At 41.9% G+C, this 23,987-nt stretch overlaps 1 protein-coding gene across 2 annotated transcripts; it reads right to left on the bottom strand.

The window, feature by feature from the left end:
- Positions 1-1,957: 1,957 nt before the first annotated feature.
- LOC124474314 (synapse differentiation-inducing gene protein 1) lies at positions 1,958-23,206 on the bottom strand. 2 transcript variants are annotated; one of them, XM_047030320.1, is made up of 4 exons: positions 22,822-23,206; positions 19,910-20,557; positions 17,834-17,971; positions 1,958-2,034 (listed from the first exon to the last, which is right to left on the bottom strand). In XM_047030320.1, exons 2-4 carry the CDS (start codon positions 20,453-20,455, stop codon positions 2,008-2,010), a joined length of 711 nt encoding a protein of 236 aa, XP_046886276.1. In that variant the 5' UTR covers positions 20,456-20,557; positions 22,822-23,206; the 3' UTR covers positions 1,958-2,007. The 2 variants fall into 2 exon arrangements, with proteins under 2 accessions (XP_046886276.1, XP_046886275.1); XM_047030319.1 differs by lacking the exon at positions 1,958-2,034 and adding an exon at positions 7,908-9,673.
- Positions 23,207-23,987: the final 781 nt, after the last annotated feature.

Raw genomic sequence — 23,987 nt, 5'->3', positions numbered from 1 at the left:
ACATTTGCTCTGAGTCAACAGGATTAATCTGACAAGGGGGGGATTTATGTCACACCTCTATAAATAAGGGCTCTCACTAGAATGCTTGTAATAGCCTATTTTAAATACTTTTAAACCATTTATTTTACAAAGAAAGACTCAGGAACAACACACTGTGCAGTAAACATTTTTATGTTTTTGCTCAGGTTGTGCAGAAAACAGCAATGCCTTTCTCTTACATCTACTTCATCATTCAAGTTCACAATTCATGTTCAATAGTCCCTGCTTGACAAAATACCATAATCAAATCACGTTGTTTTTCTTCTTTCAACCACAGCTTTAACCATAGCCTCTAGTTGTGAGACCTCATCACTAACGTCATACATCACTGTGTGCCCTTTGAATTCCACATCATAGCGGGAGTCTGGTCATTTGGTTTCCTTTTAAAAGCATTATGCTGCATTTAAGGCTGTTGGCATTTATATTCTATATTCCAAGGCTTTCCTGTACCCTGTGTTTCCTGATACTCTTGTCGACTCCTGGCCACCATTTATGTCTGCTTACGCTCACTCAGGATGCTTCTTTTTCTATCAATAATTGTGTGCAAGGTGCATGTGGAGAATCAAATGACCCAGACATTAAGGATTTGGCATTTTGGAAACTCTACCTGCAGGGGCTTTGTCAACGTCACAGCTACAACGTCCCCAGAAAATTATCAATGGTGTCTAGGCAACAGCTTATAGTGGGGACTGAAACATGCTCTGTCTTGTGCCATGACGTTTAACATCATCATTCAACAACTCCTGACATATTCAATTTTGTTGAGATCCACCACAAACTTGGTGGACATTGTCTGCATGTATGTGGTGCCATTGTTGCATATAACTCTTTATACATTTTATTAAGAGTATTTGAAAAATTCAGGACTGAAACACCATCGATTGTGTTCTGTTTCTTGGTGTACAAATTGTGTATGTCAATGGAGTGGCTTTCTGGAGTGTCCTTAACTGACTGTTGTGTCTTTGTGAGTGTTGAGGTTTGTCATTGACGTTTTCTGGATAATGGGAAATTAAATTCCAGCTATAATACAATTTTATGACAATGTCTCCTAGTCATTTCTCTGTATGAAATACATTTTTTACTATTACAGGCTTAATCTACAAATACAAAACCTTAAAACCACTGTCAATGACCAAGCTTCAACAGTTCGATTTGACGGCTGTCAAATAAAACACTCCCCTCCCCTCCCCCCAGCCTCAATGTCATATAGAGGTTCCTACCCTATTCTAAAACTGTCCTTCACATTGGCCGATGACAAGAAACGCTGAGGTGCATATCGTCCCTGCCTCTCGGAGATCAGCCCACACAGCTCTCTGCATCTCTCACGCACTAAACCTTTCAGAAACATATGTAACTGCTCAGAAAGGTAATTTTTCTGTTTATTGATTGGAGCGGGTTTTCACTGTGGGTTGGGCTGTTGGATTCACTTCAGGCTCTCTATATAATGTCCCATAAAATCCTTCATTGGAACTAAAATAAAAATGTCAATTTACAATGTATGACAGTCTTCCTTCCTTGGTTTAAAATAAAATTGACCTCCACCCACATAGCCCACGCAGACATAAAAGCACATGCACCCTGGCTGATGCACCCTTTCCTTCTTCGTTCTTCGTTCTATTTTTTCTATTTTTTTAAGCACCTGAGTCATGGGCTTTGGGATAGGGTGGTATGCATAGACACACTGCCAGACAGGGGTGGTGCTTGGTTACCAATTGCTCCCCTGTGGCTGCATTTTAGATTTTTTTTTTCACCCCCAAACTATAAATCATTGTTACATTATCATATTCATATATCATATCCTTACTTCATCTGAGTTGTTTGCCCATTACGTTATAGGGTTTTCATCCTCTGAACACTCCCTTGAGACACTGACAGCATTGTGATGTCAGTGCAACACTGAGCTGTTGTCCACACGCGTAAACACTGTAAACAGGGTTTGATTTCTGTGTGGAGGGAGGCCATCTGCGTTCACACTGAGGGCTCACCATATTGTTCCTATGCACACAAACACACACACACACAGACACACTTCATGTAGAGCCTGCTGTGAAATGTGTGAAAACACCATGGCAATAATATGTTCATCATGCACCAAATTAACTTTTGATTGCCGCCAGGTTAATTGGCACAAGTGGATCAGCCATAATGGCAGTTTAACTCGTTGGAACATTTCTCGGGAGGTAGATTATAAATCAGCTTAAGTAAATAATGTTGCTCCCAAATGTCTGAGTAGTTTGACAAACATGATGTTACAGTACATTTAGCTAACAGCAACAAATCATTGCAAGTGAAAAGACATTGAATGCAGTTCAATCTTCACTCTGACATTTTAATATCATGTCAGCTTTCCCCTGCAGATATCATCATATCCATTTAGACAGCTCTTTGGATTGTGTGCTTCAGTTACAGGATACCTGTGTCATTTGAACAGAACACACTTGACCATCAAATGCCATCTTCCAGACACTCACCAGCACATGCGGACCCCTTCTGTGGGGTTTCACGTGTTCTGCCCAAAGCCTGATTTAATCCAAAACTAGCATTTAGATTTACCTCTGCATATTCCTTAGAGAACTTCTAGAGTTGATAGGTTAATAAATATGGGGGTGATTTGTGATTTATTACATTTATTTGAAATTGTTCTTGACATAATCAACATTGTTAGAAAAGACTTGGGTGTGCTTGTGAGTCACTGTCTTTCTCAAAGGAGTTATTGTGTTTGCGTTTTTCTGACGGAAACCTAGTACACTCAAACAGGATTTGAGAGACATCTTGTTTGGATGTCCCTTTTTGCTTCTGTCACGACAAGGCCGATTTGTCAACAGGTTACAAGGCATGCCCAGTGAAAAGATAACGCTTTCTCAGATAAATCTGGGCCATATCTCCCCATCTGACATGCCTGATGGGAACTTCACATGCATCCAAATCTAACCAAGGTTGAATGACAGTACTCTCCTCCTACTGTACCTGCAGCGCATTCATCAAAGAGAACTGTCTTATTTTGTCATTCATTTGAAAGGATTTATGTGTTGTGGCATGTACTTGAGCCACGTCCAGCCAGTGATCCTCTGAAAATGATTTTTTAAAGGATAAAGCTGAAGCTCATTTCTCACCAGTTTAAACAAGGACATACTGCATTGTGTTACCTGGATGTAACCTAGCAACAGCACCCAAGCAAGCAAAACAAGATACTTAAAATAAAGAACGATTCCCCAGTTGTGGTCTCCGAACTCAAACCTGCTTATCATTTCATAACCATTAATAACACTTTAATTTCCAAAACTGGCAGCTCATATTTGCCGAAGGGGTATGCCTTGTTTGAATGCTTTATTGTATTTCAGGAAGCAATACACTGAGGAATACTATTATATCAAGCAATGGCTCGGCTGAGAGTAGAATTCCTGCCTTGTTTGTCTAGAAGGGGAAGGTTGTGATTGATGACTTCTGGGTGTTAATCTGGGGTCTCTGTTCCGCCTCCCCAGCCCCCTACCAACTTTACTTGCGATTTCCAAAACAGAGAATCTGCATTGATCATAGGAATTTTTCTACACATACTCCAGCCCTAATCCTCGACTGCTTTCAAGCTGTTTGTGGTGCATACACACAACACAAACATGACTATAATTACACTCACTCTGTGAGAGCATCATGGGAAGTAAGTGGAAATAACTGCCGTCCAACTGTTGTTTAAGCAATTTGCTTGAAGCAAACTGTAGAGGATAGAGCTACAACTACAGATGATTGCTGAGGGAAGTCTAACCTGGTTGTTTAGGATGAATGTGCATGGGCTTTTAAAGACAGCCATGTTGGTGAAGATAAGGTCAGTAAATGTCATTCTGTGACTAAGAGCTTATGGGTCAGCCCCTCACACAGGGCTGGGATCTTACTGTTGAGTAACTAGTAACTTTCTGCAGTGGTTGATGGATTTTTTCTTAATCCATATTCTTGTCATCATTTAGCAAGGCTATAAATGCTCTGCTTTAAATGATGCATAATGTATCACCCCCTACATACTGTAAAGTGCATACTGTAAGCCGATGACTTTGTGTGGAATGGGCTCTGAACATCCACGTATCCCCCTGATTCTGTGTCTGGAATGCAAGCCTTATGAGACGACAAAGGGGATATGGCCATGACATTGTTGTAGCTTCGAAGATGCGTGTACTTTTTGTATGCCACAATTTGCTCATGCTGTTCTGCAATTGGACATGATAAGGGGGTGCGCGTGCAGGCAACCATCTGGAATGTGAATGTGCAGTCATCATGCATCAAGCAGGTTGCTTCCTGTTGTTCCATTTTCCTGGATGATTTTACGAAAAACACACAAGAAACCGAAACTGCCAAAGACATCACACATGAACTTGACATGGCTCCGAGTATGGCATGAGAGAAGGTTCATTTGATCATTTCTGGGATCACTTCCGACCCATTACACAAAAGGGAAACCGTGTTCCTCAACAAGCAATAAACTGTACAACGCACTAAATGCATTTCCACTATCCAACGATGTTATCCGACCTCTAAGTATACAGTTTTACTGTTTTAATGCTCTTATAAAATCTGTCCTTAAACTGTACTCTGCTGTTTAGTGCCCTGTGTTTCCTGTGGGCATGGAAGCATGGGATGTATCCAGTATTATGTAATTACTTCAGAGACTTTCATAAGTTGGCGAGTCCAGCCAAGGAATGGAGATGGTGTCTGCTGAAGGAAAATAGAGACCACATGGGAGATGTGTCTTTCCCAGAGCGCCCAGCATTTGCATAGCAATTAAAACGTCATTGTAATTCCATTTGACTGCATTAAATGCTCTTGAAATATTCCCTCCTCTGCCGAAAAGAAGCTCTATGTCTTTTTCTTCATTCTTTTCTTGAACCCCCCTCAATCCCAAACACCACCCCTATTCAGACTTCATTGCTTCATTCGAGGATGGTTGCGTGTGCCAGACCTTTTTTGGTGTTTCCTTAGGCTCCAATGGGTAATATGAGCTAATGGAAGTAGCCGGTAAGCAGAGCGTGGCTGTGCCCCCCTTAACCAGGTGGAAGTGTGTGTCTGCATCATTGGCTAACTTCCTCATTAGTGTTCCTCAGGAAGCTGCTGTCTGACCTAGCCTATGGTCCGTTTCATTCAGTGCAATGTTTGGATAATGCTGTAAGACATCACGCAACAACTTCTATCAAACAACTGAGTCATCCTATTCCAAAAGCAATTTAAAATATATTTGTAACTCTTGTCTAGAAATTCTGCAATGGAAGAAATGTTGATGATATTATAGCATTCTGAGTGCATTAAAAAATAATTGGTGACATACCCTATCTCACAAATTACCTTACGTACGACTGAGAGCCATCATTTTCTGTCAGCGTATAGTCTGATAGGTATGTTGTAATGTTGTCTCACAAGCCCAGAGTCAAATGCATCTGGGTCTTCAGCTGTGATTGCAAGCAAGGCCTGGACAGAATTGTCTTTATATTATTTCGTTCTCTCTCTCTGTCTATGTCTCTCTCTCTCTCTCTGTCTCTCTCTCTCATTTCGTAACAAATCATGTCCATAGGATCCCTGTGAGAGTGTGTGCTCTGTGAAATTGATCAGTAAGGCGACCAGTAACAACTTGTTTATTTCACATTGCAGATTGTCTGGGTGGCTTTGTGTAGCTGTAATGTTCAGTAGTCTATGATGGTCACTGGTTCCTGTTTGTCTGGAATCACCATTGGAAAGACACAAGGGATATTCTGGGATCAGTATGTCCTCCTGTCTCCAGTTGACCTAGCTTGCTACCTCAGCAGTTCTCCTCACCACTCACCCATCAAGAGAGTTGTTGGCCTCTGAGAGGGGAGATTAATTAATTATTCAGAGATGAGAGAGCGAGAAAGATAGAGAGTGGGTTGAGTCATCATGGCTCCATGCTACAGCTGTGGGCTCTTATACATTGATGCCCCACTTGCACATTAATTAACATTTAAACCACAGAGAGATAGCCATTGAATAGGGCGAGTCCAAAGCACTGTTACTCATTGTAGCTATTATGACAGGCCAGAACTTGATCAGATTCGATTTGAACAAAGAATGATTGAGTTTTAGATGGAACATTGAAGTGGGTTGTTAAAATGTGGTACATTGTCATCAGATGTGGCCTTCATCCTCTTTGATTTTTTGTTAATGTTGTGAAACACTCTACAATGCGTCGGCCCTCACAGGACACACAATCCCCATCTTTTCCAAAACCTCAACAACTTGTCTATCTTCAGTTTCAAACACCTTCCACTCTCGAAGCTTCCCAGCAAATACTTCTTCAATCTGTTTGGGTGATATCTATGCAGCAGAGCCAGCTCCAGTGTTTCTGTGGATAGAAACTCAATTACTGTTCATTTCTAATTAATGGACTTAGGGTGGAAAACAGCTGCCGCGATTAATCAGCTATGATGCCTTTTGGCCAGACCATACCCAGGCAGAACCCATAACAACTGTTAGCACCTTTCCATTTATTTTGCTTGTTTTGGTTGACTAGCCAGGTATTTCTTTGTCACGTCATTTGTACAAGTCCCTTTTAAAACATCTGGAAGTATTGACCAAGACGATTTCGATTAACTCTCCGACTTTGAGAGTTTGACATGAAAGACAGCAGGGTCGTGCTAATCAATGTTTTGAATGACTTATCTGCTTTCAGATTGTACCCTGCCAACTCTGATAAGAACAACGATGGGACCCTTTGTTAGGAAAGGAGGTTTTGAAGCTGACAATCAAACGTTAAGGCGGGCCTCAGGAGACACTGACTACATCAACAATGATCAATGATCTTCCTCCCATCCAATTGCCTTAGGGGGATGCTGACGACAATAATGCATATAAATGGTCTGCTCAATCATCATCTCCACAAAATCAGATGTGTGCCAGGGAATATAAACATGGATGCCACAGAGCATTAGGTTAATTACCCATCACCCCCGCCTGGTCGCCACCCATCAAACACACACCACAATTTAACCTCTATAAGATGTGGATGTGGACTAAACCTGTGGACTTACCACAGCCGTGGTTTGTGTTATGTTTGCATTAGGAATGAAGGAAGCTGCCAGCCCCATAGAGGGCCATCTTACAGCTTGCTGTGCTGCGTGGGAATGAAGAGAACTCGGCATTGTCGATACGTTAAAGGTCAAGACTTCTCTCTGGTGATGGAGTGCGAGGTGGCGTTCCACCACCGTGGCCGTACAGAAGAGTCCCTTTCGAGTTTGTTATGGCAACATGGTGTTTGCTACCTAAACAGTAAAGACGTTGTAGTATCGGATTACAGGTTGCTGTGTCGTTCAGATCTGTTTCTTTGTGTCAGCCTCTCAACCGCGCTGCCAGGATGCAGGGAGTGTTTCTTTGTTGTCATCTCTCTTAACAGCTTGACTTTAGCTGCCTTGGCTGAGTCCTGTGCCCAGTGACTCACTGTGAGCCTTTCAGCTGATCACTCTCGTATGAATCAGGATGGAATACACGGCCTTCAGGATTCACTTAGCGGGTGTGCTTAGGCCAGGCCCACACGCTGTCCATCCGTCTCGGCGCCAGGCTTGAGGTTACAGGATGTGAAAACAAAACAAAGAGAAAGCATTCATCCTCTGTGCACATGCCTGTAGTGTGCCACGAAGGAAGATTTGATCCAACGCACCCCACCTTCAGCCCTCATATAAAGACACAAACACACACGCACCCTCACACTCTTTCCACCAGCCCCCCTACTCCCTCCTCGACATGGAAAATCGTGGCGAGCACTTCAGGGCTTCATTAATTACCTCCGACTGAACATCCGACCAAGGCTGAATGTCTCATTAGCGAGAGAGCAGCCCAGTCCTCTCTCTCTGATAACCTCCATAGGGTCCTCCCTCAGCCATGGGCTCGTATTGAGAGACAGAGAAGGAGGGAATGGATGCAGAGTGCCATTACGGCACCAGCAGCGTCATGTTAAATAGACGAATCATCTCAGCTGGCTGCAAAGCTAATATTCCTGACAGGCAGTGAGTTGCTACTGCTATGAAATATGCACAAGGTGTGCTGAAGGTAATTAGTCATTTTGGGTGGAGTGGAGGGGCAGGCAGGCAGAGTGGAGTGGAGTAGGGTCTATAATTGAGCTGACTCCCGTAAGCACTCTGTTCATTGGGTCTTTGTGTGAGTTTGTGCAGGTACAACGTTTCTGTTAATTAAAAAAGCAATATTCCTTGCAGTTAATATTACATATTGGTGGATAAAGCAAAAGCTGCAACCTAAGTGCAGCTATTACTGACACATGCGTTACAATTAGGGGTCATGTTAAACCCATGTGGACATTACTGACATGAAATGATAGTCATCGTTTAAATGAAATACAACATTTAATTAGCAAATCGAAAAAACACTGATTGAAGTCTTAAAACTGTGACATAGCAGTATACAGCAGCAACATAGATCTATACATCAGTTTCAACATTGCATGTCTTCCCTTCCTGTGAGTCTTGTATAAACAATAGTAATCACAAGGTATATACAGCTATGGCTCCTGCAGCCCTCAAGGACTCTTTCCCCTATTGATTTGTGCATATCAACACCAGAGTATCTCTGCGTAAGCTGCTTCTGTCACAGGAGATGCAGCCAGGTGCATTATTTCCGACAGACAGAATCAAAACATTGTAAGGTTATCCCTCCAAACTGTAGGCGTGTGACATATACTGTATGTGATATCGTTGTGCTGTGGGGATGCTCCCATGCTCCCATTATAAAACGGACAAGGAGACAATACAAGCATGGTGGCCTCTCACACAGAAGCCTATTGCCCGTACATGGAACTTAAAACATTACGTTTGAACAACCCAGTGTGAGTAGGCTCAACACTATGTACACACAGCTTTGCACAACCAACAAAGTCTGATATGCTATGGAAATGTTCAGTAGCAGTGTAAATGAAAGTGGACTGGGTGTGTAAATAACTGACAGCATTAGCAGCCCTTTAATCCACTCTCATAATTCTTGACGGGAGCTGCCAGACATGAGTGATAGGGTGGTGGATATAGCAGGTCATAAAACACCCAGCTCCACAACTCCCTGCTCGAGTGTTTAGAGAGAACATCCTGTAAACATATGCTCTTAGGACGGATATGTTGTCAACATGTGCAGTTTTATGGCAAAACCGAAACACAACTCAGAGAGACAATGGCGAAAACAGAACCATCTGTCATCATGAGGAGAAATGGCAAGAAACAGTTTACAGTTCATGTGACGGTTTGTCAAAATAAGAGAAGAACTTGACAGTTAACAGACGGTTTTCGTCCATGTCACATCCCCTCTCATGTTACATACAATGAGTATGTCGGTCTTCGTCATGACATGGCAGAACTCCACTGGCCTGTGATTTGCAGAAGTGTTTCTGATTGCCCGTGGGTGAGCCACACCCCTGGCACAACCGGCCAACCATGCGGTGCGGGGGGGGGGGGCGGGGGGGGGGCGTGGGCTGGGCAGTGCAAGGTTACAAGTGGTGGTTTTTGGAGAGGTATGCAATGAGGGCCACGGCCACACCCACGTAGATGCCTGTCCCGATAGTGATCGACAGAACAGCCAGGAACAGGGCTCGCCGGGAGCTGGAGCTGGCCAGGTGGAAGTCCCCTTTTGACACCGCCTTGTTCGTCTAAGAGAGAGAGAGAGAGAGAGAGAGAGAGAGAGAGAGAGAGAGAGAGAGAGAGAGAGAGAGAGAGAGAGAGAGAGAGAGAGAGAGAGAGAGAGAGAGAGAGAGAGAGAGAGAGAGAGAGAGAGAGAGAGAGAGAGAGAGAGAGAGAGAGAGAGAGAACAGGAGACAAGAAGGGAAGAAGGGAAGAAGGGAGGGAAAGAGTCAAAAAAAGAGAGAGGGAGGAGAGGAAGAGATGGAATCACTCGACTAATGGTGGTCAATTATGAAGTCAATAGACACATTTTCAGGCAGATGGCTGGGAAGGATGGGTATTTCAGGGAAGCTCCGCCAAAACGTGGCATCCCGCGAATGGCTGTGACTCAACGCCTCCAGAGCCTCAGAGCCTTTGATGTCCAGGAGATGATATCAAGATAATATTAAGCCACTCTGATGAGAGTATTTCAGTCTCAAAGCCCCATAGGGATCCGTTCTCCTTCCCTCTCTCTGCCTCTGTGAACTGGAAGGATCGTTTTTTCCGTACTACCTTGCATGGGGAACAAATGAATTATATAATGTAATAGGAAGTTGGACTATTAGTCAGCAGACCTTGGTTCTTTCATCTTCTGCCTCTGGACGGCCCTCCTAACAATGTTAAGCATGCCTGTTTGAACTCAGATGTTAGTTTCTGAACCACCGCTCCTAGTTTAGAGATTCCAGGCCAGGTTCATAATAAGGTAGAGACTAGGTCTCCTGTTGTGCTAGGCCCAGTGGGGATTAACGAGATGGGAGATGTTGAGGCCTATTCATGTATTATGATCCAACCCAGACTTTCAAAACAGAATGTAAGGATGAAAAAACACATTACTAGCACAATGATGCTTCTCTATTGTGGTCTCCACTACTGTTTCTCTTGTAATCTATCTTGGATGGTTGGTCAGAGATGGGGTAGTTATGAGTACAGCACAAACCACAAGATGCCCTCGTTTGCTAGTCCAATTACATCTGACTGTCAGTGTCTTTTTCTTTTTTTTCACCACGATTGTCTTCCTACCAAAATAAATATTTATTTTCTGTAACTGTGGCACCAGGGAGAGGGTGAGTCAGAGGAAGCGTGTGAGTGAAAGACAGACAGACAGACTGAGAGTGAGAGGTGGAGGATAAAAGACAGAAAGGAGAGTGACAGAAAGGAGAGTGAGGAGGACATTTGAGGCCATTGAGTGCTCTGCCACAACAGTTCTAGCAAAGATTATTGGTATTCAACAGCATTGAGTTCCCTCACTAAAACCAAAAAGGCCTGCTGGTGTGAACGTGATCTGTGACAGGCCGGCTGAAATATTCATGTGCGTAGCCAAGCTCTGAACCCTGGGGAGCAGGACCCAAACGTTTGCTCGCTTGGCAGCAGCACACCACCTCCTAGAGACAAGCAAGTGACTGATAGATAGGAGAAAATATTAAGGGAGGAAAGAGGGGCACAGAGTGAGCAGCCAATTAAAAACCAAAAGAGGAATGTCCAAAAGAGACTGCCTTTAGAAGATTCCTACACATGAAAGTCTCATGACCAGATTATACACATTCCCTGGCCATTATATAAAGGTAACTGGACACTTAGATAGCTCATCCATATGAAAACTACAGTGAACTAATAGGCACATCATGAAAATCTGGAGTCATTCTGGTCAGCTACAATGGAGCTGTAAGCTGTTTAAGGTCACACAGTTGGGGCTAATTGCATCTTTGGCCCTGGTTGCTTGGAATTGCATTTGGTGCAACAGGTCCTTGTTTTACATGACAATGGCCCGATCATGTGTGTTCTTCAGAGCCTGAGCCAGAGGAGGAGCGGTCGGGCTACTCAACATGCAACCTCATTCCACTGATTCTATTTTTATACCAGCTTGAATCAATGACGCTCAATTGCAGGGAGTGACGTCAAAGAGCTGTGCATCGGCCTTCTGTAGCGTTAGCTAAGTTACCTTTAGGAAGCTGTAAATCTTATATTTCAAAGAGATTCACTTTCTTTTGTCACTAATGCCAAAAATGTTCTGGGGTGACTTTATTCCAGTGTCATATAGCAACGTCGGCCATTTCCATGGAAACATCTACAGCTCTGGAAAAGATTAAGAGAACCCTGCACCTTTTTGTTTCCTTTCCAAAAATGAAGGAAAATTTGGAGGAAAATTTGAATGAGGAACAGAAGTGTTCAATTTAAGAGGCCACTGTAAGTTGAATCCTTCAGTTCCTCACTCAAAATATTCATTTTCTAATTATTTGGAAAGAAAAGAAAAAGGTGCAATGGTCTCTTAATTTTTTTCCAGAGCTGTATGTGGTTTATCTGTTTGCTGTCTGTGGTTCAGCAAAACTGTCTCGAAACCTCTGTCCAAAGATGATTCTAAAAAGAATGCTATACATAAAACGTTTCCCATACTTGAAATGCAGTTTGGTGGGAATATGAGCACTGCGATATTTGAAAAAGGTATCTCATTTTGGGCTTGCGATTTGGTTGCTGAAAAGTTCAGGTACACTAAAGCTGTGCACTTAAATGTAACAGCTTTCCATTGATGTTGCAGAGCGTTTCTATGCCCACATATAAACTGACACAAGCATGAAGAAGACAGCAATAACAAGGATCCCACTTCAGCAAGGGGTCTGAGTCGGTTATAATCCCCTAATTTTCAGATATCCCAAAATGCCTCATACTTTTTTAGATGAAAAATAGGCATTATATCTAAATCCGAAAGCCAGAAAGGGATCATGAATTTCTCACATCTGTAAAAAGATTTAGTTTCTCTGCTGGCTTAGAAGATGGGATCAAGGTAATTCTGACAATTATTTTATATTGCTGTTGTTGTATCGACTCTCTCTTTATCCCTCTCTCTCTCTCTCTCTCTCTCTCTCTCTCTCTCTCTCTCTCTCTCTCTCTCTCTCTCTCTCTCTCTCTCTTTCTCTGTCTTTTCTCTCTCTTGTCTCTCGTGCGCACCCCCACACACACGCATACCCCCCCAACACACACACACACATACACACACACAAACTCCATCCAACTGTCCGGCTCGGGAACAATGCAACCATGATTCAAACTAAAGGCATCATTCCCTGCGTCTGGATGCCCGGCCCACAGTTAATCTGAGTTTGATCGCATTATTTCATAAAGAGATCAATCCCACCATCCAAAATGTAAGCCTCCGGAGGGACCATGTTGATCAATAGCAGAGTGGACGAGCCTAACTGCTGTGCGCATTACAGATTTACTGAGAGGCACAGCCACTCACTCCAGCCTACAGTACGTAGCACTGTCAGAGATGGGTCTTGGACTGGAATGAGGAACGTTTCTGATCTCCTGTCAAACTGTCATCTAAAACCTGAATCTACTTTGATTAATGACATTCTGTGTTCAACATGTCAGGCATTTAACTAGAGTAGCGGAGTCAGAGGACCTTGTCAGAAGCAACACTAATGATCTCGAAGGCACTACCGGATCATGAAGATACATACTGAACATACCATTCATGCAGTGATACATTTGCTCATTCACTCAAGTGATCTGAAAAGATGGATTTTGATCAATAAAACGTAAGTGAAACATGCCTTTGTTAGATAAGGAGCAGGTCATCTTCAAGTTGATTACTTCAGATGTGATACAGTCACACAGTGATCCCAATCTCCACGCCTAATTATTCTGCTTCAACCACAAGAAACAGTTCAATTTGAAACCCTTGCTTCCCTGCAGCTAATGAGCATACTGAGTATACAAATACAATTAACAAGCCTATTGTTCTGCACAGGACAGAAAGCTGTTCTTTGTAATTACTGGTTCTGTTTAAGTCTGCATAATTAATAACAATCAAACCAAAGCACAAACTAATTAACCATACTGTAGTTCCTCTGATGAAGAGGAAAGAAATCCTAAGATTGCTTTAAAGGCGATTGGAACACACACACAAAGTCCAGTTATTGTATTTGACACATTTAAGTGTGTTTCCAAATAAACTCAATCTTGAACTTCTGGTAGCACAAAACCCCTTTACGATCATCCACAGGAGTATAAATGTGCTTTACATACATGGAACTGTAGAGAAATAGGTCATTGTGGATAAATCTAGGGGCGGTGTAAGAGCTGGGAACATGACAGAAAGCAAGGGAAGAACACAGGAAAATCACATCCATGGTAAGTAATAGAAAAAACACTGTTTTGTGGAACATGTCCATCTTTTGCCTACAGGAAGGTATTTGATTCGGCTTATTCCATACAAGGCATACTCTGACACTCTATTGAGCCAAAATATTATGTAAAGAGCTTATCCCGTTTGTGTTGGAGCATGCTCTAAAAGCAGTGAATCAGATTATGCACACTGGTTTAGCAAAAACAGATTGTCACAGTTCAGTATGGGAATATTGAAGAACCACTTCTTGAGAAGCCTTTAACTGCCCATGTGTTAATAGGGTTGAGTGGTAGCTAGAGTTATACAGAAAATAACAAATGAAGTAATTCACTCACAAACTTTCCAACTGTAGGTAAAATCCTTTCTTCCATATCCAAATTATTTCCAAGAAAAGCAATGAACCAAAATGCCTGAAAGAACTGTTGAATAAGAAATGCAATTTGGCTTGAGGTTTTCAAGCATGGTCACTTTCCAGACGGAATGTGGAAACTTGCATCATTTATATCCGTGTCATCAAGTAACACGTGAAAGCCATTATCACAATTGTTATATGTAGTTTTTATACACCATGTCAAAACCTATATATATATTTATTTGTTTAAATAAACCTTCTTCAAAGTGTTCAGATTACAACCCCATTCTAATGATCGCTTGAAAATTATCAACAAGGACAAATCTTATGGAGCAGTTCCACTGAACAAAAGCAACCTGTCACTCAATGCCTAAATGCCCAGTCTGTGCAATTTAGTATCCAGCTGATTAGATTGTGCTCCTTTGTTTGTGAAGTTCAATCTGTGTTTGACCAGTGCTGTCATAGCTTAATGAATTTGTGAGTTGGGGAATGGGCTTTTGCATAGAGATGAAGCTGCCCAACGAACAAGCAAAAATCACCCTGCATTATTTGATGACAGTATGTGCACATGAAGCTGCAAAGATAAAGACATCCCCACATTTGTTTAATCTGGCTGAGTAGTGGTCAGACAAATAAATTATGTTGATTCTTATGGTATGCTGCAGCAGCTTGTGTTTGAAATTGGATTTGTATTGTATTTCTTTACTGTCAATTTTCCATTCAAATTAACCATCTTGAAATATGTCCAGAAAATGCATGTTTAAATGTCACACACATCATGCATGCAGGTATGCCAATTAATTATCAACAGACAAGTTATGGAAATATCAAATTTTACATACCAGTTTCTCCTCATTTGAGACATACTACAGCTTGCATATGAATGTCACAATATAATCTCTATTGGTTCTTCCTGGGTCTTGGAAAAGATGAGTAGTACAGTAGTGGATGCATTATGCATGACTAATGAAGCTGCTTCACTGAGGCATGGGTCTTCAGGGTCCTCAGAGAGTAGTGATCATCCACTGTTCTGTCTCCAGGAGCGGGACTCAAGGAATAGGACTCTGCTGAGATATTTTGCTCTCCAGACTGAAGGTCAATTCAGGACATCTCTATGCCTTTACTTTGAGAGGAGATGCAGGGACTGGAGTTTGAAAAGACGCATGAAGCTAATCCTTGTGCTCTGTCTTTTTGGGTCGTGACATTGTAATGCCATTCAGATGGAGAATATTGGTGGAGAGGATGGACTGCATTTATATTCGCTTTTCTGCCTTAGAGGCGCTAAATGCGCTTTTCATTTTTTGCCTCTCATTCACCCATTCACACCAGGAGGAGTTGGGGATCAAATCACCAACCTTGCGATTAGCGGTTGACCCTATTTACCCCCCCTGAGCCACGACCGCCCATCATGATAAGGTTAAGGTCTGGCTGGAAAACTTATTGGGTCAAAGTGAATAACCCTGGGAAAAAAACGGAGAAACTGCAATCTTACTCTATGAAGAAAACAAAAGTGTATCTGGTAGATTCACAGATTCACGATTCACCCAGCAACTTTGAAGCTGATAGATTGTTTATCCAATAGAGAGGATGGGGGGTCCCTTGCAATCTAGCCTGTGGAATCTAGATTCGTCACGCTTTTTATCCCACCCCCTGTCACCCCCACTGAGCTGTATTGATTGCTTGGTTCCTCCTCAAAGGAGGAAATTAATTGGAGTCCTGAGCAGTACAAAAGGTAAAAGGGAACCAATTAAAATGTCTGTGGCCTTTAAAGTCACTCTATATATGCAGAAACCAAAGTGCAGAACTGTAGAACAATTCCTGTATTAAGACTGTGTTGATGCTTTCTGCTGAGCCTGGAGAGTGTGAAGCAAATCTCAACAAGTCCAAAAGCAGCCAGTACCTGATTGATTAAAGTGCCTTTGGTGATTCATGTCTGAAATATAAACCCTGGAGGGAGCTGCTGACAGGGAACATATTAAGCAGCACATGTTGTGTGGGTGTGGGGGGTTATCTTTAGCACGCACATGAATACAGATATACTGTACTGTATCAGAGGACTGTATACATACACTGTGGTCTGTTTTGATTATGGTAAGTAATCTATCTAGAGTGTGTTATCGCTCCACCATTATAGCCACACATTACAAATTCCTATGTAATATTTTGCTAATCTCTGACAGGTTTTTACACATGAGTCAACTAACAGGGTTTAGCAATTGTTTGTATCAGCCAAATTTTTGTTTTTAGGTATTTTATGGGATTTTTTAGTTGTGGTTTTGTCCAGATGAGATATTAAAAGGTGTTTTTATCTAATGCGTATGATTACCAATTCAATGTGATACGGAGCTTCATAGGGGATTGCAAAATCTTTGAATAGCCTCACTGAATAGCTTATCAGTAGCTTGAAGCTTCTCCAAAACCTCCCACGATGACAATGTGGGTTTCTGTTGTTCTAATTCCAAGCCTGCGACATGTTTTTCTTCCTCTCCACGGCGGCTTTGTAGTTGGATTTTTGGGGAATTGATTTTAGCGTAGGCTGTGTTGCCCATGCCAACCAAGCAGAGTTTTATAAAGATGGAGAATAAGAGAGGGAGAGAGGGAAAGAGGAAGAGAGCGAGATATATGTGTGTAGTCGTGACATGCAGACAGTCTACAGTGGCGCAGAGTGGGTAGACAGCTGCTGTTGAAATCGTTCACATAAAGAAAGCTGAGGCTTGGACTGAGAGACAGAATCATTGGGATATACAGAAATAAGGGGGAAAACACCTGTCCAAAATCATAATCAAGCCTGCAGCTATCTGAGTTCAATTTACTGGTGTAAAGACACTTTGAAGTGGTAAAAAAATTACTTGCATAACAACAATCAGGATATAATGTTGTGAAGGTGTTTCAATATGTATTTTTTTTACTGAAATTCATGCCAGAATTCCTCTTATGAACGCTTCACTGAAATTGATAAGAATCCAATCTCATGGCCACATTGCAAAATACAGTCAAGAGCCACAAGTCTTTTGAGAAACATTTGACTGCTCGGCAACACAGTTTAAAATTCGAAACACATCCACCCTTGCCTCGATTTCACTGCCTTTTGGTTTTTATATTTTTTTCTGAAGGCTTCTATCACTCTCAAAGCTGCCATGGATGACCTGTGATGTGAGCTGCTAAAAGCCAGTGCTCATGCAGATCTGGCCTTTACTGTTCTCTACCTACCAAGGGGCAGTTTACTGGGACTCATCTGAGAGCTGTCCTATTTTCTAAAACGCTACACTGGAATGTGGAATTTAGGCAGCTCATAAATAACAACTAACAAGAGCACACTCCCCCTTGTCAGACACACAGTAACGATAAAAGAATATCAAGATGCTTTTCAATTTAAATCTTTGTATCTAAGATAACTGGTTTGTGGCTCTTTGTCGCAGCTATGGCCAAGCCTATTGAACCCAAAGAGTTGCTAGTTCTCTCCAAGCAACATTAATGAATAAAGGATATTCCATGGTGCAACCTTTCTTTTCCCTAAAATAAGCTTCCACAAATACTTGTATTATGTACAATTTTACATTTTTCGATACATTTTTCCCAGTCTCAGTTAGCTTATGTAACCTGTACTACCCTTACACAGTGAGCCTGATGTGACCATACTGTGACCCAGTGACCCAGAGCAGTTTTGCTTACCTCATGAGACAGGTAAAAGGCAGCAATCCCCAGAGGCCAGAAGCAGCAGAGCATGGAGAAGACACTCAGGCCAAGGTGGTCCCTGGGTGGCATCAGGAGGAAGTTGTCCTCACTTTCCGTGTCGCTCGAGTAGTCACTCTATAAAAAGCACAGACACACTGAGGATGTTCAAGAGGGACAAGAGGTCGAAGGTAAACAATGAAGGGTTCCTCGACATGTAAAACTCTTCACATTCACTCGAAATGGCCTGAAGGTAAGTGAGTTAAAAGGTGTGATTGTTGATATTACACAGAACCTCCTGGTTGTTACATAGTACAGATGGCTCAAGTTTTTTTCTCCTTCTCCTAGGTTAAGAGAAGGCACCAACAGCTTGCACAGCTGGGCTCTCTAACAGTCAAGAAGGCCCAGCACATATGTTGAGGCCAATAAAGGCCCAAAAGAAATCATGCCAGCTGGAGAATGATGAGCCACAATCCCTTCCTTCTCACTTTCCCTCCATCTCTCGCTTTCTCTTTTTTCTTCTCCATTCCCAGCTGGACAATGATGAGGAGCTCTCTCTTTTTCTCTCCCCCCCTCTCTTTTGTTTTCCCTTTAAACTCTATCTCTATAGCCAGATGGGCAATAAAACAGACCTTCTTCTTCATCACTCTTTCTCTCAGTCTATCCCCCCCACCACATATCATTCACAGAGGAACTCAACAAATCATTGCACATCTTCAACCCACCAGCTACTTAACTTCCAATGGCTTGGAAGCAAGATGAGGAATTCATAATTCTCTAATCTTATTTCACACAGTGCCTAAATTGGACCATGATTCTGAAACAGAATTAGACATTTCTCGGTATAGTTAAATCAAGATGTCAAGACCTCAATAGGTTGGGTTTCAAAACAGAGCTATTTGGCTATTTTGTTTCAACATTTAGGAATACCCAGAAAAGATCATTGTGATAGAAGTGATAATGGTGCAATAATTATAAGTAATGTTTAGTTTATTATAAAATTTATGGAATATACTTCCACAAGTGAAGTATATTCATACGGACAGCTCTGTTAGATCTACAACAGGGGAACCATGTTATGTTTCGATATGTCAGCCTAGTGTAGCTAATTATTCTCAGGGGTGGGAGTATTTGTTGCATAGGGATTATTCTCTGGTAGTTCAGATTCTATTACATTGTTAGAAAATTCTAAGAAAAAAATAAGAAAAAAGCCTCACTTTCTCATACATAGCTGTAACTAATATGAATGTCATACTGTCTTTTATTAACTTACCACAGTAATAAAAGTCTGGTAAATACACAATACATTGCCACTTACATTGCCACTTCTGGATCAAACACCCACAATATCCATGACAACCCCACGGAGCGAACCTTATTATTGTTTACATTAGAGCTGTGAGTAGATCACATTGAGTGCCTAATGAAGTAAGAATTGAAGGTCATCTGGTAGATAGATCCAGGGATATGTGCTGGTGAAACACCCCCCACATGGCACCACCTGGCCCCATAAAGAACTCTGTACCCCTGGGCCAGACCCGAGCCCTCCTGAGGAGGGGTATGCATGGGCCGTGCAGCTCCTTCAGAGCAGGTGGAGGAGACAGTTGAGCACCACAGGGAACCAATCGTCCAGACTGTCCCTTTCTTTTCAACTGTTTTTCCATTTTCTTCCTGTAGTATCTCTTTTCATTTCCTTCCCCTCTATTCTGCTCTCCTGTACTCTTCTTTTGGCTATTTTAGCCCAGAATAAAAACAAACCTCTATCTCTCCCCTGTGCTATCTCTACTCTCCTGGCCTCTAGGTTTTCTATACAGAGCATTTCCTCTTGTGGAGCCAGCTTTAGAAGAGTCTGATAACCCAGCTCAAACTGTGTGATATTTTCTCCTGTTTACTAAAGAGATTTTAAGCAAAAAATGTTGAACTAAGATGTACATTAGTTTGAATTCACAAATAGTCTTGTCATCTGCTTTGCTTTGATTTCGGTCCAAGTGCAATGTATAAAATAATAACTATACAGATGCAAACCCAGTCTTATACATAAATTATAAAGAATAATCCCCAATTGTATAATCTTACCTCCAGCTCCTGGAACTCATCATCATCATCTATGTCATATGATAGGGTGTGTATCTTGGCCTCCTCCACAGAAAGATCCAGAAATTTCCCGTCTGCAAACATGAGAGCGTCTTTGGCAACTGAGGCAGAGGAGGAGCCAGAGGCCAGGTCCTCAATGAAGGTAGTCTCGCAGCAGTCCCCACCCTCTCCCCAGGCCCGCAACATGTTCTCAGAGTACAGAATGAGGTTAGGTCGGAAGCGGGGGTCCATGCTCTGGGGCAGAGCGCTGGGGTTTAGCAGCTGTGGTGGACCCCGTCCTCCTCCGCTCCCATTCTGCTCCTGCTGGGGGGATAGGTTAACCACAACGTGGCCTTGGTAATTAGGGGCAGAGTAGACAGACATCAGTCCCTCTTTCGTCTCCACCATCAGGCTGTGGGTGTTGATGAGTCCATTGCGCTTGCAAGGTCCCGCCTCCCTTTCCCCGGTTGGTGATGTCTTCCCTGGTGTGAGGGACTCAGCCTCTTCAGCCTGGGTAGAGCCCAGAGCCTCAGCCTGTGTACCCTCCATCCTCTGCTAAAAGAGCTGGATTGTCTGAGAAAATCCCCTCCTCGTTAGAGGCCTTTCTCATAGGGGCCTTTGAGATGGCATAGGATGGCAGGCTTCACTCTCCTGTGGGAGGTCAGATTTAAAATGGTTGAAGAGTTAAAAAGGGACTTTGCATTGTTTTCCCTTCAAAAGCGGCATTAACACAAAGCCCTCACTAGTGCTCCATGTTTTCAGATTCATGCCCAAAAAATAGATAATAAAAACTGTGTCTGGCTCCGTGTACCATATTTTCTACCTTTTTTTGTCAATTAGTTGTCAGAGCACTGACTGGCAATTTGTTTGGTAAATTCACATTGTTTGTGGGCAAGGTCAGGTTAGAATTTTTTTTAATGGAGAGGTGTTATTTTTCAATTAACCTCTGTCATTTCTATGAAGATGTAATGGCACAGATGACAGTTTGAAAACATCAACTCTGCCAAGCTTTAAATCCTCAGGGTTCTCCTTTATGCCTTTCAGCCTATATTACTTACCATTTCATAGAAGCATTAGTGAACCAACATACTGTATTTATGTACGCCAACATACACACATGTGTACATATTGAAAAATAAGTACACACACACACCCACTTTGTCTGTCTCTCTCTGTCACACACACACACACACACACACACACACAATGCTCCTTTTACTAAGAGACACACAAACAAAAACAGTGTTTCTTTTTCTTAAGACCTCTTAAATGTTAAGCACAGTGTATGTGCCTAAGCAGTGGGATTACATGTCAGAGCCATTGATTACATAATCTGTGCTGTCTTCCTTGCCAAGAGCCAAAGTGGAGTGGCTGTTTTTGCTGTATTCAGCAGGAAAGTCTGTTTTAGGGATGAGAGATGGCTGACTGCAGGGGAGCTCTAATGGATGTCGTGGCATCCTGGTCAGCTCTTGAGTGGATTGCCACTGACTGCTAGAGTGGCTCTGTGTGCAGCATCGCTTGACCAATTAGATGCCTTAATAAATGTAGGAGCTATTTGGACTTTTCTTGGCATCATTTTAAGCTTTCGTCCCTAACCCCTTTTCACACAGGAATTTTTTTTGCTGCTTTGAATTCATGGCCTTGGGGGAAACTTATCAACCGGCTTTAAAGCTACGGTTATCAGCACCATCTTGCTTTAATGAGCCAATTAGGTTGTTGGGATTTATTGTTTTTTTTCCCTCTTTAACATTCTCTATATGAAAAACTTAGGTAAAGGAAAAGGTGATAGTATTTCGTCTATTTAATGCTACCAAATTGTTATTTTCTTAGGTGAAAGAAGTCTATCTAGCTCATCAAGTACAGTCTCAACAGTGGTAATTGCTTTGTGCTATCTATGAACATATGACCATAATTGGCTATTACACAGCAAAGCTTTTAAAGGCTTAATTTAGCACTGAGCTCGCATAAGCATTGAGTACATAACTAGTGTAAGAACATCCTTTGACAACTCTTTAATATTAAAGGGTATATAGCAATTGTGAAGTGACTGTCCTGTTATCAATAAAAAAATCCATGGGATATATGTTTTCATAATAAAATGACAAATGGTGGCCTGTCAGCGGGAGAAGAATAGAGATCTCGAGAGTGTTCGTTCTGTATGGAATAGGCACAGATTATTCCATGGCATTGTCATTATGTTTTCTCTTGTCTTTCATGGCAAAAAAGGTAAAATGGGCTACATAACAACTGAGCAATTGTAACTTTTGCCTTATAAACACGAGCTTTTTGTGAAATGTTTTCCCAGTAAAACATGCTACATGAAATACATAAATACGTAAACAAGATTTAAGGGGTTAATCTGTGTGTCCCTGCTCGTTGACGAATACTTTCTGGACACAAAAAGGTGATCCAGACAAGATCATAATAAAAAAAGAAAACGAAAAACAGGGTGCTGTTGCTGTCCGTGGTGCTGACCCCCGCCACTCACAATCATTATTTATCAAAGATTATGTAGAGCTAGCCGTTATACACGTTCCTCTTGCACCACCACATTAATTTTTTCGTAAAGACATTTCAATTATATGTTTTAGAAGCTTCAAGTTTCAGTTAGAAGTTTCAATTCCAAAAACCTCAATATGTTATGCAGTCTTCAGTCAACCTTCTTGTGAAAGTGGATGAAACGGTTGTGATTTCCGCAGTCCCCTGTCATTGTGAATTTATATTAAAAAATCTAATGTTCTCATCCACACAGTAGACTATTTGATTGTTCTGGATTCTTTGCATGTCAAACTCATAGACTTATCGACCATAAACTCATCGCGATGGTCGTGTAGCCTTCTTGATTTAATATTGGTGCAATAATTTATTGCTGTAGACATAGGCTACGAGTTCGTGATCTGACTGGCAACACTTACCTTCCAAGGTGAAAGAGCGTTCTGCGGTGTAGACCCCGTGCAAAACATCAGCGGACACCTGCAGGTACCAATCATTTACCACTGGTAGCCTACTTTCTTCGCGTTAGAAATCTGTATCCTCTTTAGATCCTTTACTCTGCCTTGTCTACAAAAAAAAGTATTGGACTGAATTCTCAAGTGTCCTGTGTAGGCTATGAGCTATTTTCTTCCACTTTTTGTAGAGCGCTGGTTATAGAAGGAGGGAAACAATGAGTTTGGAGGGTGATTATGTGCTCCGTTTCTGGAATTGTGTGCATTTTTGCCTGTTCATGTGAAACAATTTAAGAAAAACATCAACCCCATTCAGGACACCGACCAGAGGATCCGATTTGTGGACTGCAGCAGCGCTGCTGAGTGATAGTGTCACATGTAGCTGGGGAGTGTAGAGTGCAGTAGCGTTGAAGTAGCGTCACTTAAAGTAGATATCCCCATGGTCCTAAAGCACGGGTTGATACTCTTGAATGCAATTCAAATACACGAGTAACGACAAGCCTGTGTTGATTCATGCAAGTATCCATGATAATTAACATTTTGATGACAACAAAGTGTTATTTTGCTAAATAGGTCAGGCTATAAGTAGTCTACTACTGTACGGGAATGAATGGCACAACATGTGAACACAGTGTTATGTAGCCTTGGTCTGAAAATTGACATGAATCTGTAAGTTTATATGAAGTTCAAATACAAATTCAAGTAGGCAACAACATTTTGTAAAAACATCAGTTGTTCTTGCTATGGTAACGTACCTGTACAATAAACTATTCTGAACACAATATACACACCAAATGGCTGACGATACAGTTAGAGTACCGTTGCTTCCCTTTTTAAATAATGCAATACTGCCCTCGGGTGTACTTCAGTCAGGCTGATGTGACTGAAGTAGTTCAGGCCGACAATGAGCGTCAGGAAAAAAACAAGAGTATAGGCAGTAATTGTACACACTTTATAAAGGAAGTTACACCTTTGGTCTAATGTAGACCCATCTCAAAGTAATGTAGCCTCTTTCAGCATTGGCCGATACATAAGGAAATCTTTTGTGAACATTTAAGTTGTGTCTATGTGTCTGTTTCCATTTAATTGCATAGACAGTCTATTTCGAAATCACGAACGACACTGAATTGAAACAC

The sequence above is a fragment of the Hypomesus transpacificus genome, chromosome 11 (assembly GCF_021917145.1).
Source record: "Hypomesus transpacificus isolate Combined female chromosome 11, fHypTra1, whole genome shotgun sequence".
In the NCBI taxonomy this organism is placed as follows: domain Eukaryota; kingdom Metazoa; phylum Chordata; class Actinopteri; order Osmeriformes; family Osmeridae; genus Hypomesus; species Hypomesus transpacificus.
The sequence above is the reverse complement of the archived record's forward strand: the minus strand, read 5'-3'. Positions and strand labels throughout refer to the sequence as shown.